Genomic DNA, 16,280 nt, shown 5'->3' with positions numbered 1-16,280 from the left:
TTGAGCCGTTGCTAGTGGATACGACCTGGTCACTACCGCCGCAGCAAGACCATCCCGCTTTGCGGCGGGCTCTGGTGAAAACCAGTAGTGACTTAGAACCGGTCCACTAGCACGGTCCACGCCAATCCCTCTCTGGCACAGAGGATCCACCTCCTGCCAGCCGGCATCGTGACAGTACACCACTTAGATGTACGTATATGGTATGCACTTATGAGGGGAGGACAATGCGCTCCAGTACGCTTAAAACAGTATTTGTCTACAACACCAGCAGGTGTGTACTTTTTCCTGGCCTTTCACAGTATCTAGGCCCTTAAGACTTTAACAGGAATAAAATAGTACACCACTTAGATGTACGTATGTGGTATGCACTTATGAGGGGAGGACAATGCGCTCCAGTACGCTTAAAACAGTATTTGTCTACAACACCAGCAGGTGTGTAAACAGGAGAGGAAAGCAGCCGGGCAGTGAATGAATTGACAGAATGTAATTCAATAGCTGTTGAAGAAACGCCTTTGTGCGTGAAACAGTGTTGTCGTCCAGGTGTGTAGCTCCTGCCGCTCCAGCTCTGCACTGTCAAGGGGTTTTGGGATGTTGAAGTGTATCGGACTACTTCAGAAATAAACTGCACAGCAAGATATGCAGGTGTGTGATCCGTTTCTCTTCTTCTACTGTTCGGTATATACCAGCAGTTGTGTGCTTTTGGCTTGCCTTTCACAGTATCTAGGCCCTTAAGACTTTAACAGGAACAAAATAGTACACCGCTGTTATGTACGTATGTGGTATGCATTTATGAGGGGAGGAAAATGCGCTCCAGTACGTTTAAAACAGTATTTTTCTACAACACCAGCAGGTGTGTACTTTTGCCTGGCATTTCAAAGTATCTAGGCCATTAAGACTTTAACAGGAACAAATTAGTACACCACTTAGATGTACGTATGTGGTATGCACTTATGAGGGGAAGGCAATGCACTCCAGTACGTTGTAAACAGCATTTGTGTACAACACCAACAGTACACACCAGTGCTCCAGCACACAGTCGCTGTGTACTACACCCAAAATTGCCCTTTCTCTCTCTCAATCTCACTCCCGTCCCTATCAGTGCTTCTAGACTGGATTTGGGCTTGAGGTGAATCGCTGCTGTAAAAAAGCTTTTCTGTGCAAGACACACTGTTCTCTGTCCTTCTCTCTCTCTCTCTCTCTCTCTCTGCAATAAAAGGTTGAAGTGACTGGCCGCACGATGGCTGCCGATTATATAGGGCTGTGACATCACAGGGGTGGCTGGCTGCACATAGGCTGCATGCTGCATGTGATTCAGGGTCATCCCGCCGACCCTTGTCCCTGCCTGCCCAGGATTCCTTGCTCCATGTCCTCACATGTGGATCTGCCATTTTAGATGCCCTGGAGCCTGGACCGCACTAAACGGAGGTTAATGAATCGATTTGCGACATCGAATCGTGGCGATATTTGCATTCGTTGCCAATCTAATTTTTCCTGAAATTCGTAACAAGTTCGGATTCTACAGATTCGATTCGCTCATCCCTAGCTATCACATAACTAAACATTCAGACGCTTTCAGAAAGTGTTGAAAGATAACAGAGAATGGAAAGTGGAATTTGAGAAGACATGCATGCAGACCTTTGTAAATACGCTTTTGTCCTTCGCTGGCATTATCACAGCTATGATAGATCCGAATAAAGCAGGGCTAAAGATTTGTACTGAGGCACCAGCACCAGGGAGCCAGGCATTCCTGATAACCTTTGTTACATTGCCATGGTAGAACTAGAAAGGCTTGCCCTCACTTGATCTAAACAAATCCGTCTAGATGTGTATTCTGAAGAAATTCTTGCATCACTTCTCACATTAATATACCATAAAATTACAATATACTGTATTTATGTATCTTCTGCTATCTCATATAGACATGTCAAAAGGTGGCAATAGTATTTGAACTGAAACCACTGCTAATTGCAAAAATGTAGGGATTATGATAATCTTTGAAAATATACCAGTCCAATAAAGGGATTCCAGCTCAAAAGCTAATGTAAAACGCTGTAATACATGTATGGTTCACAAAGATTGAGTTACTATGTAAATTCTTTTATTTTTGTGTGTGTGTTTCTTTGGCCTGTATTATGGCCCAGAGCTGTGTGCAGACTACACCTCTGTGGGTGTCAACAGAAACACATCTAATAATATAACTAGGGCTTTGCACAAAACATCTGAGACTTGTTTCAGGGTTATACATCATTGGGGAAATATATCAAGGCTTGCATGTGTATTGTCCCAGTACAGGGGTCTTATGATTTACTGCATTGTACATAAATTTGTACTTTAAAGGGGTTATCCAGGAAAAAACTTTTTTTTATATATCAACTGGCTCCAGAAAGTTAAACAGATTTGTAAATGACTTCTATTAAAAAATCTTAATCCTTTCAGTACTTATGAGCTTCTGAAGTTAAGGTTGTTGTTTTCTGTCTAAGTGCTCTCTGATGACACGTGTCTCGGGAACTGCCCAGTTTAGAAGAGGTTTGCTATGGGAATTTGCTTCTAAACTGGGCGGTTCCCGAGACACGTGTCATCAGAGATTACTTAGACAGAAAAGAACAACCTAAACTTCTGAAGATCATAAGTACTGAAAGAATTAAGATTTTTTAATAGAAGTAACTTACAAATCTGTTTAACTTTCTGGAGCCAGTTGATATATATAAAAAAAAGTTTTTTTCCTGGATAACCCCTTTAACCTCTTAAGGACCCAGGACGTACGGGGACGTCCCAGCACCCTGGGCCTTAAGGACCCAGGACGTCCCCGTACGTCCTGGCGTTTTCCGGTCTCTGCCGCTCGCCGGGCAGAGATCGGAAGCGGATGCCTGCTGAAATCCTTCAGCAGGCATCCAGGGCAAACGCCGAGGGGGGCCATGTAGGCCCCCCATGTCGGCGATCGCCGCAAATCGCAAGGGAAATCGCCCTTGCGATCTGCGGCGATACCGGGCTGATCGGGTCTCTGGGACCCGATCGCCCGGTAATTTCGCATGATCCCGGCTGTCACAGACAGCCAGGACCATGGTGAAGAATAGGAGCGAGGTGGCAAGCCTGCCACCTCCTCCTATACCCTGCGATCTGTCGGTTAGTTAACCGACCAATCGCAGGAGGGGGGGCGGTTACTTCCTCCCGTCCTGCCCGGCCCCTGAAAGTCCGGAGAGGACGGGAGGAAGACCGAAGGACGTGGCGGGGGACGGGGGAGTGCTGGGGACTGGCCCAGGTACTTACCTCGTCCCCGAAGACCCGGATCCCGGCGAGGAAGATGGCGGCGGCGGCGACAGGTGAGTATATCTTCAGCCGCGGTCGGGCCCTTTACAGCAATGCACGTCGCCGTAAAGCGACATGCATTGCTGTAATAGGACCCTGTAAACTACAACTCCCAGCATGCCCAGACAGCCCTTGGCGTCTAGGCATGCTGGGAGTTGCAGTTTTGCAACATCTGGAGGTCCACAGTTTTTGGACCACTGTGCCCTTCCAGATGTTGCAAAACTACACATCCTCAGCACGCCCTTACTGTCCAGGCATGCTGGGAGTTGTAGTGCTGTAACATCTGGCCCTTCAGATGTTGCAGAACTACAACTCCCAGCATGCCTGGACAGTTTTGGCATACTGGGGGTTGTAGTTTTGCAACATCTGGAAGGGCACAGATTGGGAACCACTGTATTAGTGGTCTGCAAACTGTAGTCCTCCAGATGTTGCAAAACTACAACTTCAAGCATGCTGGGAGTTGTAGTTCGGCAACATCTGGCTCTAAAGATGTTACCGAACTACTACTCCCAGCATGCCTGAGAATGTTTGGGAGTTGTGGTTTTGCAACAGCTGGAGGCACACTGGTTGGGAAACATTGTTTCCTAACTCAGTGTTTCCCAACCCGTGTGCCTCCAGCTGTTGCAAAACCACAACTCCCAAACATTCTCAGGCATGCTGGGAGTTGTAGTTTTGCAACAGCTGGAGGTCCCCCCCCCCCCCCCCCCCCCCTGTGAATGTACAGGGTACATTCACATGGGCAGGGGGCTTACAGTGAGTATCGGGCTGCAAGTTTGCAATGCAGCAAATTTTGCGCGGCAGCTCAAACTCGCTGTAATCCGCCGCCCGTGTGACTGTACCCTAAAAACACTACACTACACTACCACAAAATAAAATAAAAAGTAAAAAACACTACATATACACATACCCCTACACAGCCCCCCTCCCTCCCCAATAAAAATGAAAAACGCCTGGTACGCCACTCTTTCCAAAATGGAGCCTCCAGCTGTTGCAAAACAACAACTCCCAGTATTGCCGGAAGGCCGTTGACTGTCCAGGCATGCTGGGAGTTTTGCAACAGCTGGAGGCACCCTGTTTGGGAATCACTGGCGTTGAATACCCCTATGTCCACCCCTATGCAAATCCCTAATTCAGGCCTCAAATGCACATGGCGCTCTCACTTCGGAGCCCTGTCGTATTACAAGGCAACAGTTTGGGGCCACATATGGGGTATCGCCGTACTCGGGAGAAATTGACTAACAAATCTTGGGGGTCTTTTTCTCCTTTCACCCCTTATGAAAAGGTGAAGTTGGGGTCTACACCAGCATGTTAGTGTAAAAAAATAAACTTTTTACACTAACATGCTGGTGTTGCCCTATACTTTTCATTTTGACAAGAGGTAAAGGGGAAAAAAGCCCCCCAAAATTTGTAACGCAATTTCTTCCGAGTACGGAGATACCCCATATGTGGGCGTAAAGTGCTCTGGAGGCGCACAACAAGGCCCAGAAGGGAGAGTGCGCCATGTATATTTGAGGTGATTTGCACAGGGGTGGCTGATTGTTACAGCGGTTTTGACAAACGCAAAACAAAAAAAAAAACACATGTGACCCCATTTCGGAAACTACACCCCTCACGGAATGTAATGAGGGGTGCAGTGAGAATTTAAACCCCACTGGTGTCTGACAGATCTTTGGAAGAGTGGGCTGTGCAAATTAAAAATGTTGTACAGCCCACTGTTCCAAAGATATGACAGACACCAGTGGGGGGTAAATGCTCACTTTACGCATTTGTTACGCCTAGCGCTCCGGGTCCCCGCTCCTCCCCGGAGCGCGTACGGCGTCTCTCTCTCCGCAGCGCCCCGGTCGGTCCCGCTGACCGGGAGCGCTGCACTGTCATGGCCGTCGGGGATGCGATTCGCACAGCGGGACGCGCCCGCTCGCGAATCGCATCCCAGGTCACTTACCCGTTCCCGTCCCCTGCTGTCATGTGCTGGCGCGCGCGGCTCCGCTCTCTAGGGCGCGCGCGCGCCAGCTCCCTGAGACTTAAAGGGCCAGTGCACCAATGATTGGTGCCTGGCCCAATTAGCTTAATTGGCTTCCATCTGCTCCCTGCCTTTATCTGACCTCCTCCCATGCACTTCCTTGCCGGATCTTGTTGCCTTGTGCCAGTGAAAGCGTTTTGTGTGTCCAAAGCCAGTGTACCAGTACTACTGCTATCCACCCTGACTACGAACCTTGCCGCCTGCCCCCGACCTTCTGCTACGTCCGACCTTGCTTCTGTCGACTCCCTTGTACCGCGCCTATCTTCAGCAGCCAGAGAGGTTGAGCCGTTGCTAGTGGATACGACCTGGTCACTACCGCCGCAGCAAGTCCATCCCGCTTTGCGGCGGGCTCTGGTGAAAACCAGTAGTGACTTAGAACCGGTCCACTAGCACGGTCCACGCCAATCCCTCTCTGGCACAGAGGATCCACCTCCTGCCAGCCGGCATCGTGACAGTAGATCCGGCCATGGATCCCGCTGAAGTTCCTCTGCCTGTTGTCGCCGACCTCCCCACACTGGTCGCCCAGCAAGCCCGACAGATTGCCCAACAAGATCACCAGCTGTCGTACTTGACCACCATGACTCAGCAACTCCAGTCGCAGCTACAGCAGATTCAGTCTCAGCTACAGCAACAGCAACCATCTCCTCCGCCAGCTCCTGCACCTCTTCCGCAGCGAGTGGCCACTCCTAGCCTCCGCCTGTCCTTGCCGGACAAATTTAATGGGGACTCTAAGTTTTGCCGTGGCTTTCTTTCGCAATGTTCCCTGCATTTGGAGATGATGTCGGATCAGTTTCCTACTGAAAGGTCTAAGGTGGCTTTCGTAGTCAGCCTTCTGTCTGGAAAAGCCCTGTCATGGGCCACACCGCTCTGGGACCGCAATGACCCCGTCACTGCCTCTGTACACTCCTTCTTCTCGGAAATTCGAAGTGTCTTTGAGGAACCTGCCCGAGCCTCTTCTGCTGAGACTGCCCTGTTGAACCTGGTCCAGGGTAATTCTTCCGTTGGCGAGTACGCCATACAATTCCGTACTCTTGCTTCTGAACTTTCCTGGAATAATGAGGCCCTCTGCGCGACCTTTAAAAAAGGCCTATCCAGCAACATTAAAGATGTTCTGGCCGCACGAGATACTCCTACCAACCTGCATGAACTCATTCATCTAGCCACTCGCATTGACATGCGTTTTTCTGAGAGGCATCAAGAGCTCCGCCAGGAAAAAGACTTAGATCTCTGGACACCTCTCCCACAGTCTCCATTGCAATCTGCGCCTAGGCCTCCCGCCGAGGAGGCCATGCAAGTGGATCGGTCTCGCCTGACCCTGGAAGAGAGGAATCGCCGTAAGGAAGAGAATCTTTGTCTGTACTGTGCCAGTACCGAGCATTTCTTGGTGGATTGCCCTATCCGTCCTCCACGCCTGGGAAACGTACGCACGCACCCAGCTCACGTGGGTGTGGCGTCTCTTGGCTCTAAGTCTGCTTCTCCACGTCTCACGGTGCCTGTACGGATTTCTTCTTCAGCCAGCTCTTCCCTCTCAGCCGTGGCCTGCCTGGACTCTGGTGCCTCTGGGAATTTTATTCGGGAGTCCTTGGTGAATAAATTCCGCATCCCGGTGACCCGTCTTGTCAAGCCACTCCACATTTCCGCGGTCAACGGAGCCAGGTTGGATTGCACCGTGCGTTTCCGCACGAAGCCCCTCCTAATGTGCATCGGACCTCATCATGAGAAAATTGAGTTTTTGGTCCTCCCCAATTGCACTTCTGAAGTTCTCCTTGGACTACCCTGGCTTCTACACCATTCCCCAACCCTGGATTGGTCCACAGGGGAGATCAAGAGCTGGGGTACCTCTTGCTTCAAGGACTGCCTTAAACCGGTTACCAGTACTCCCTGCCGTGACCCTGTGGTTCCTCCTGTATCCGGTCTCCCTAAGGTCGTTATGGACTCTGCCCGCCTTAAGAAGTGCCTCTCCCCCCCTCCCAGTCCAGTCAGGCAAGCCTCGGTGCCTCCTCATGGCCCTCGTCCTGGTGTCACACTGCCCCGTGCCAGGCCTCGCCCTCTGCCCTCCCTCCCCATTCCCACTCCTGCTGTACTGCCTGCCGTTGAGGAATCCCTCCATCCTTTCCCGGTGTCCTCATCCCAGGGGAGGCAGTTACCGGACAAAGAGAAGGGGAGACCTAAGGGGGGGGTACTGTTACGCCTAGCGCTCCGGGTCCCCGCTCCTCCCCGGAGCGCGTACGGCGTCTCTCTCTCCGCAGTGCCCCGGTCGGTCCCGCTGACCGGGAGCGCTGCACTGTCATGGCCGTCGGGGATGCGATTCGCACAGCGGGACGCGCCCGCTCGCGAATCGCATCCCAGGTCACTTACCCGTTCCCGTCCCCTGCTGTCATGTGCTGGCGCGCGCGGCTCCGCTCTCTAGGGCGCGCGCGCGCCAGCTCCCTGAGACTTAAAGGGCCAGTGCACCAATGATTGGTGCCTGGCCCAATTAGCTTAATTGGCTTCCATCTGCTCCCTGCCTTTATCTGACCTCCTCCCATGCACTTCCTTGCCGGATCTTGTTGCCTTGTGCCAGTGAAAGCGTTTTGTGTGTCCAAAGCCAGTGTACCAGTACTACTGCTATCCACCCTGACTACGAACCTTGCCGCCTGCCCCCGACCTTCTGCTACGTCCGACCTTGCTTCTGTCGACTCCCTTGTACCGCGCCTATCTTCAGCAGCCAGAGAGGTTGAGCCGTTGCTAGTGGATACGACCTGGTCACTACCGCCGCAGCAAGTCCATCCCGCTTTGCGGCGGGCTCTGGTGAAAACCAGTAGTGACTTAGAACCGGTCCACTAGCACGGTCCACGCCAATCCCTCTCTGGCACAGAGGATCCACCTCCTGCCAGCCGGCATCGTGACAGCATTCTTACGTTCCTCAAGGGGTCTAGTTTCCAAAATGATATGCCATGTGGGGGTTATTTTGCTGTCCTGGCACCATATGGGCTTCCTAAATGCGACATGCCCCCCGAGCAAAATTTGCTCTCAAAAAGCCAAATATGACTCCTTCTCTTCTGAGCATTGTAGTTCACCCATAGTACACCTCAGGTCAACTTATGGGGTACCTTCATACTCAGAAGAGATGGGGTTACAATGTTTGGGGGGTATTTTCTGCTATTAACCCTTGCAAAAATGTGAAATTTGGGGGGAAACACACATTTTAGTGAAATTTTGTTTTAATTTTTTTACATATGCAAAAGTCGTGAAACTCCTGTGGGGTATTAAGGCTCACTTTATTCCTTGTTACGTACCTCAAGGGGTCTAGTTTCCAAAATGTTATGCCATGTGGGGGATTTTTGCTGTTCTGGCACCATAGGGGCTTCCTAAATGCAACATGCCCCCCAAAAACCATTTAAAAAAAACGTACTCTCCAAAATCCCCTTGTCGCTCCTTCGCTTCTGAGCCCTCTACTGCGCCCGCCGAACACTTTACATAGACATATGAGGTATGTGCTTACTAGAGAGAAATTGGGCTACAAATATAAGTATACATTTTCTCCTTTTTCCCCTTGTAAAAATAAAAAATTGGGTCTACAAGAACATGCGAGTGTAAAAAATGGAGATTGTGAATTTTCTCCTTCACTTTGCTGTTATTCCTGTGAAACACCTAAAGGGTTAAAACATGGACTGAATGTCATTTTGAATACTTTGGGGGGTGCAGTTTTTATAATGGGGTAATTTGTGGGGTATTTCTAATATGAAGACCCTTCAAATCCACTTCAAACCTGAACTGGTCCATGAAAATTTGTGAGTTTGGAAATTTTGTGAAAAATTGGAAAATTGCTGCTGAACTTCAAAGTTCAGCAGCAATTTTCCAATTTTTCACAAAATTTCCAAACTCACCCTCTGGTGTCTTCCAAAGTAAAAACTCATCAATTTTATGATGCAAACATAAAGTAGACATATTGTATATGTGATAAAAAAAAAAAATATTTGGAATATCCATTTTCCTTACAAGCAGAGAGCTTCAAAGTTAGAAAAATGCTAAATTTTCAAATTTTTCATACAATTTTGGGATTTTTCACCAAGAAAGGATGCAAGTTACCACAAAATTTTACCACTATGTTAAAGTAGAATATGCCACGAAAAAACAATCTCGGAATCAGAATGATAACTAAAAGCATTCCAGAGTTATTAATGGCCGGGTCCTGAGGTGTAAAATGGCTGGGTCCTTAAGGGGTTAATGATATGGTCACATGTGCCGTATTGTGCTGCATATTTTCCTTCCTATTGAAGTCAATGGGTAGCAAAATCAGCTGCAGAAAATGTGCAGCAAAATACGGCACATATGACCTTGCCCTTATGTTGATGAAGTGCATGTTTGTATATTAGCATGTAATGGGAGATGGTATGATGCAGTTATGCAACTGTCATTGTTAAACTGTCATTTCATCTTTTTTAATGTTATAAGTGCCAGCAATTTGAAAACACATAATATACTTTGTTAACCTTTCTTGCTCTATTCAGTGTCTTTTTACTTCCTGAAATGCTACCCCCCTACACAATATGTGCACTGTCATGAGTAATCTGTCTTCACTGTCTTCGGCGAGGATGGCAACTCGCTGTGTGATGACAACTTCCTGGCTTCTTGAATGCTCCAGTTTACACCTGATACTGATGGCCAATAAGCATCAGGTATTTCTTAGATAAAGAGTTAAAATGAAGCATGCATAACATCAGGAAAAGGTCACTACACAGAAAGCTGCCATTCTCGCTGAAGACAGTGAGACAACGCAGATTACTCATGATAAAGCACATATTGGCCCAGATTTATCAATCTTTTTGAAAAGTGTCCGGTTTTACCCATAATAACCAATCACAGTTCACATTTTATATCTTAATGAGCACTGGTAAAATAAAGCTTAGCTATGATGGGTTGCTATGGGCAGAACCAGATAGTTTTGGTTTCAAGCAGATTGTGGGCCTAGTTTCTTCTAAACTTCAGAGAGGATAGCAATTTAAATGGCCCATTAGCTTTCAGTGCCTTTGTGGACCTCCGGTCAAATGTGTCACTGCTGAGTGCCTGTATAATGTCTTCAGATCTTTTCAGGGATTTACCTCCTCAGGAACTACTTTTCTGAACACCTTCACTCCACATAGGTTAACTCCTTCAGTGCCATCTACCATTTGCCAATACAGGTACTGTTAATAGAGCTAATTAAGATAGGGGCCTCCCTTACCTGAAGTGCCTCCCTTACCTTGAATCCAGGTGTCTTGGTTTCAACAACACTACCAGCATTACCATTAGTGTTGAGAGGCATAGGCCATATTCGAATTCGCGATATTTCGCGAATATATGGACGAATATTCATCATATAGTCGCTAAATTCCCATATTCATAATATTCACATTTTATTTTCGCATATGTGAAAATTAGCATATGCGAAAATTAACATATGGCAAAATTAGCATATGCAGGAATTAGCATATTCAAAAATTAGCATATAAGAAAATTTGAATATGCAAAAACTAGTATATGCAAATTTTCGCATATGCGAAAATTCGCACGCCAGTCTCACACAGTAGTATTAGAGCCTTCTTTACACCACACAAGCTGGAAGCAGAGAGAGGTGATCACTGTGATGTGTACTGTGAAAAAAAAAAAAATAAAAAATGAATATTCGTAATTATGAATATATAGTGCTATATTCGCGAATATTCGCGAATTCGCAAATTCATGAATATGCGATATTCGCGAATAAAATTCGCATTGCGAATATTCGCGAGCAACACTACTTACCATTGGGAAGTGTCCCAGAGAATATAGACTGACGACTTACAGTGCAAACCGTCTACTTTACAATTCCTTTGGGTGAGGTAATGTCTCAGTGCAGACTTAAATATTATCCAAACCACTGTCCCTACCTACTTGGATGATCCCGTTTAAATGGCAGCTTTCAACTGGGCGACGGTTGCAAAGTTTACAGGGCATCAGACAGGCCAGGTCAGCATCACATGGGCAATGGAAGAACAAAATCAGCAGATGAAAGGGTAAACCAGGGACAAGCCAGTCAAAATATAAAGGGCAATTCACTAGAAAATCAGGATCAGAAACAGCGAAAGGACAAGCAAGGGTCAAACCAGGAGGGTAGCATAGTACAAAGTCATCAGGCAAAGGAGAGGTCAGGTCACAAGCAGAGTTTAGGTTACAGAATATCACAGAGACAGAAATGCTGCTGAAGGGAAAATCCACGATCACAGGCATAGGTAGAGAACACAAAGCAGTTTAAATATCCCACTGCTGGGAGTAGTATGCACCAGGGCCAGAGCTAATTGTCCCGGCACTCAGCCTCCCTTACTGACTAGGTTGGTAACACAACACAGGGGGCATTCCTTGTAGTGCTGGCGACTACAAAACACGTGACTCTTAGGGAACACTGGAGTCCAACCATCCATATTAGCCACCTGTGACAACTGTGACTTCTCTGCTCCTTTAAAAGTCAACCATAGGGCCCCGACAGCCCGCTGGAAGGTGCCGTGTTGACCACCGCTGACACGCCCCCTCAATACAACTCTATAGCCAAGCCGGAGCAATCTCCGGCACTGCCATAGAGTTTTATTGAGGGGGGTGTCGGACACTGCTTTGTGCGTTGGTCAACACGCGCTATCTGGCCAGCGAGCCAGGGCCCCGTACAGGAGATCATGGGGGGCCCCAGCAGTCGGACCCCCCGCGGGATACGTTTTTCACCACTGGACTACCCCTTTAATAAAAACACTTTAGTACTCTAACACCATGATATAGGGAGTGAAGAGCAGTTATCTAATATAATTGCTTGTATTTTTAATGTAAGTGTATGAAGGTCAGCATAGACCAATCTTCATCAACATTTTATAGCAGTGAAATGCAACACAATAAGACCTAAAATTATCTCTCCTTTTGAGCACAATTCACACATTTTAATTATTCATACCCTGAGGAAACAGATATTTAGTCCCAGGCAAAATTAAACATGTGTTTGGTAAGAAAAGGGCTGAGGATCTATATTTGTAAAGTGAGCAAAAGAATAGACAACTACGTCCATCTCTGATAAAACTTTAATCATGAGGTGTCGGTGTGAGCTTACAGGCCGCTCTGAATGGTGACACTATGTCAATAACGTTCTGTCTGGCCATTGTTGGGGATGCAGCATCAACCTTTATAAAAGAACGACCCATCTATTCCACTTCTCCATGTCCCCTCCAGCTCCACATGGACAAGAGATCTTTGGACAGAGATCCCAGTTTAAAACCAATGGAATTAGAAGAAATTGCAACCAAAATATCTGCGCTGGACCAATGGAGAGCGATATTCAGTTCTCAGGGGTAAGGTGATCATATTGTCATAAGTCATAGTGGGGGGTGGATTATATTGCTAGTACTGATTTGTTCCAGCACAATTATGCAATATGTTTTAAGCCTCTGTTTGTTTTGTGTTTTTTAGGTTGAAGATCAAAAACCCAGCAAACCAGGTAACTGACTTTATTTTATGTGATGTAACTTATGTGATGTTGTTCGTTTATGCAAGACACATTGTATGGTTAGTAATGTAGCATGTTTACATGATGAAACAAAGTATCAGGGCACAAAGACCTTGGCAGGTGCCCTGCCGGTATGTTTCCTAGGTATACAAAAATTCATGGATGCAAAGGAAAAGAACAATATACTGTGATCCCTCAACTTAAAATGGCCTCAACATACAATAGTTTCAACATACAATGGTCTTTTCCGGACCATTGTAAGTTGAAACCAGACTCAACATACAATGTACCGACAGTCCAGATCTGTGAGGTGTGTCAATGGCTGGAAGAACTGACCAATCAGAATGGGCAATTTACTGGTAAAACTCCTGTATTACTGAAGCGTATGCACTGACTGATGTCTGGTAGCGCCCCTTACAGTACAGAGAGGTATTACATGTTCTGTACACATTACCTGTACCAGGGTTACCTGCTCCTTTGGACACCAGGTAAGGGCGGCTCCATGTTAATTTTTTAGGACATTACATGTACTGTACAGGACCCTGAAGAAGATCCTGTCTAGAGATGAGCGAACTTACAATAAATTCGATTTGTCACAAACTTCTCGGCTCGGCAGTTGATGACTTATCCTGCATAAATGAGTTCAGCTTTCAGGTGCTCCGGTGGGCTGGAAAAGGTGGATACAGTCCTAGCAAAGAGTCTCCTAGGACTGTATCCACCTTTTCCAGCCCACGGGAGCACCTGAAAGCTGAACTCATTTATGCAGGATAAATGATCAACTGCCGAGCCGAGAAGTTCGTGACGAATCGAATTTACTGTAAGTTCGCTCATCTCTAATCCTGTCCTCTACATAGACCAGTGTTTCCCAAGCAGGGTGGCCCCAGCTGTTGCAAAACTGCAACTCCCATCATGCCCGGACAGCCTTTGGCTGTCCGGGCATGCTGGGAGTTGTAGTTTTGCAACAGCTGGAGGCTCCCTGCTTGTAAAACACTGACATATACAGTGATCCCTCAACTTACAATGGCCTTAACATACAATAGTTTCAACATACAATCTTCTTTTCTGGACCATCATAACTTGAAACCAGACTCAACATACAATGCTACGGACAGTCCAGATCTGTGACATGTGTCACAACTGGAGAAACTGACCAATCAGAATGGGCATTCACTGGTAAATCACCTCTATTACTGAAGCACATGCACTGACTGGTGTCTGGTAGCGCCCCCTATAGTACAGAGAGGTATTACATGTTCTGTACTACTCTTTACCTGTATTACTGAAGTGTATGCACTGACTGGTGTCTGGTAGCGCCCCCTACAGTACAGGGAGGTATTACATGTTCTGTACTACTCTTTACCTGTATTACTGAAGTGTATGCACTGACTGGTGTCTGGTAGCGCCCCCTACAGTACAGGGAGGTATTACATGTTCTGTACTCTTTACCTGTATTACTGAAGCACATGCACTGACTGGTGTCTGGTAGCGCCCCCTACAGTACAGGGAGGTATTACATATTCTGTACTCCTTACCTGTGCCAGGGTTAGCTGCTCCTTTGTACACCAAGTAAGGGCGGCTCCATTTGGGACACTGTGTGTACTGTATAGGACCCTGAAGAAGCTCCTGTCCCCTACGTAAACCATTGTTTCCCAACCAGGGTGCCTCCAGCTGTTGCAAAACTACAACTCCCAGCATGTCCGGACAGCCGTTGGCTGTCCGGGCATGCTGGGAGTTGTAGTTTTGCAACAGCTGGAGGCACCCTGGTTGGGAAACACTGACCTAGACAGTGATTTACAGCTTCCAGCAGATCTTTCTTACTTTTATATGTAAGGATTTGCTTTATCTATATTAGTTATCTACTTATTTTGTTTAATCCTCACTTTTTCCTATTTTTGGATGACATTTTGGTGGCTTCAGAACCAATTACCAGGTTTCCATAGAGTTCTGGTCTCAACATACAATGGTTTCATCATACAATGGTCGTCCTGGAACCAATTAATATTGTAACTTGAGGGACCACTGTACAGTGGTTACAGCTCCCAGCAGATTTCTCTTACTTTTATATGTAAGGATTTGCTTTATATATATCAGTCATCTATTTATTTTTCGTAAAATTCTCACTTTTTCCTATTTTTGGATGACATTTTGGGGCTTTAGAACCAATTACAAAGTTTCCATAGAGTTCTGGTCTCAACATACAATGGTCTCAACATACAATGGTCGTCCCAGAACCAATTAATATTGTAACCTGAGGGACCACTGTATAAATATTTTGTTTATAATTTACTGGTATCTTACAGACAGGTAAATATAGTAAACTGAAGGGATTGCATTAACAGAAGCAGGGGCATTCCGAAAATAAAGAAGTGGAGGGAATGGGATTCTAATTTAGGAGATGCCCCAAGATACTGTAGATAAACTAGAGGCGGACATGTATGATTCTTATACAGTAGTATGGATCAATATTATAAGCGAATACTGCAAGCACTGAAAACAAAGGAAAAAATGTACAAGATGCTTCCTCTATTTCTGTTTCTCAACCAATGGGCCTCCAGCTGTTGCAAAACTACAACTCCCAGCATGTCTGCACAGCTTTTGGTTTTCTGGGCATGCTGGAAGTTGTAGTTTAACAACAGCTGGAGGTGCACTGGTTGCGAAACACTGCTCTAAAATATAATAATACTCAAATTTCACAAGGTGTGAATTATATCTTTACTCTTAAAGGGGTACTCCCGTGGAAAACTTTTTTTTTTTTTAAATCAACTGGTGCCAGAAAGTAAAACAGATTTGTAAATTACTTCTATTAAAAAATCTTAATCCTTCCAGTACTTTTTAGGGGCTATATACTACAGAGGAAATGCTTTACTTATTAGATTTCTCTGATGTCATGACCACAGTGCTCTCTGCTGACCTCTGCTCACCATTTTAGGAACTGTCCAGAGCAAGAGAAAATCCCCATAGCAAACATATGCTGCCCTGGACAGTTCCTAAAATGGAGAGCAGAGGTCAGCAGAGAGCACTGTGGTCATGACATCAGAGAAATCTAAAAAGTAAAGCATTTCCTCTGTAGTATATAACCCCTAAAAAGTACTGGAAGGATTAAGATTTTTTAATAGAAGTAATTTACAAATCTGTTTAACTTTCTGGCACCAGTTGATTTAAAAAAAAAAAAAAGTTTTCCACGGGAGTACCCCTTTAATAGCATTATCACAATGTATAGTCATAAGTGATACATCTGTATTAGTTACATAAATTTTGTGCAACACATACGGGTAAGTAATGACAGGGACTGGAGAATTCCCATCCCTTGGCTCTAACAATCTGGGAATCTGCATGTAACATTATCACAGCAGGACATTGTGCAGAGAAGCAGTACTTGTTATAACAGATGTCTGTTTCACACAGAAGTTACAAATGGAGAGAAGAAACAGAGAATTTAGTCCAATGTTTCGGAATGTAATTACATCGTCT

General features: G+C 46.2%; 1 protein-coding gene across 2 annotated transcripts in view; it reads left to right on the top strand.

The window, feature by feature from the left end:
* MINDY4B (MINDY family member 4B) overlaps window positions 1-16,280 on the top strand; it is a 167,970-nt gene that overhangs the window by 23,571 nt on the left and 128,119 nt on the right. The window contains exons 1-3 of one of the 2 annotated variants that reach the window (XM_056564940.1): window positions 9,847-9,987; window positions 12,536-12,654; window positions 12,773-12,800. In XM_056564940.1, coding sequence (XP_056420915.1) covers window positions 9,859-9,987; window positions 12,536-12,654; window positions 12,773-12,800 — 276 coding nt within the window. In that variant the 5' untranslated portion in view covers window positions 9,847-9,858. Of the gene's footprint in view, window positions 1-9,846; window positions 9,988-12,535; window positions 12,655-12,772; window positions 12,801-16,280 lie in introns of those variants that run through there. The other variant, XR_008891106.1, reaches the window with a different exon arrangement.

The sequence above is a fragment of the Hyla sarda genome, chromosome 3 (genome assembly GCF_029499605.1).
Source record: "Hyla sarda isolate aHylSar1 chromosome 3, aHylSar1.hap1, whole genome shotgun sequence".
NCBI classification, from domain to species: Eukaryota; Metazoa; Chordata; class Amphibia; order Anura; family Hylidae; genus Hyla; species Hyla sarda.
The sequence above is the reverse complement of the archived record's forward strand: the minus strand, read 5'-3'. Positions and strand labels throughout refer to the sequence as shown.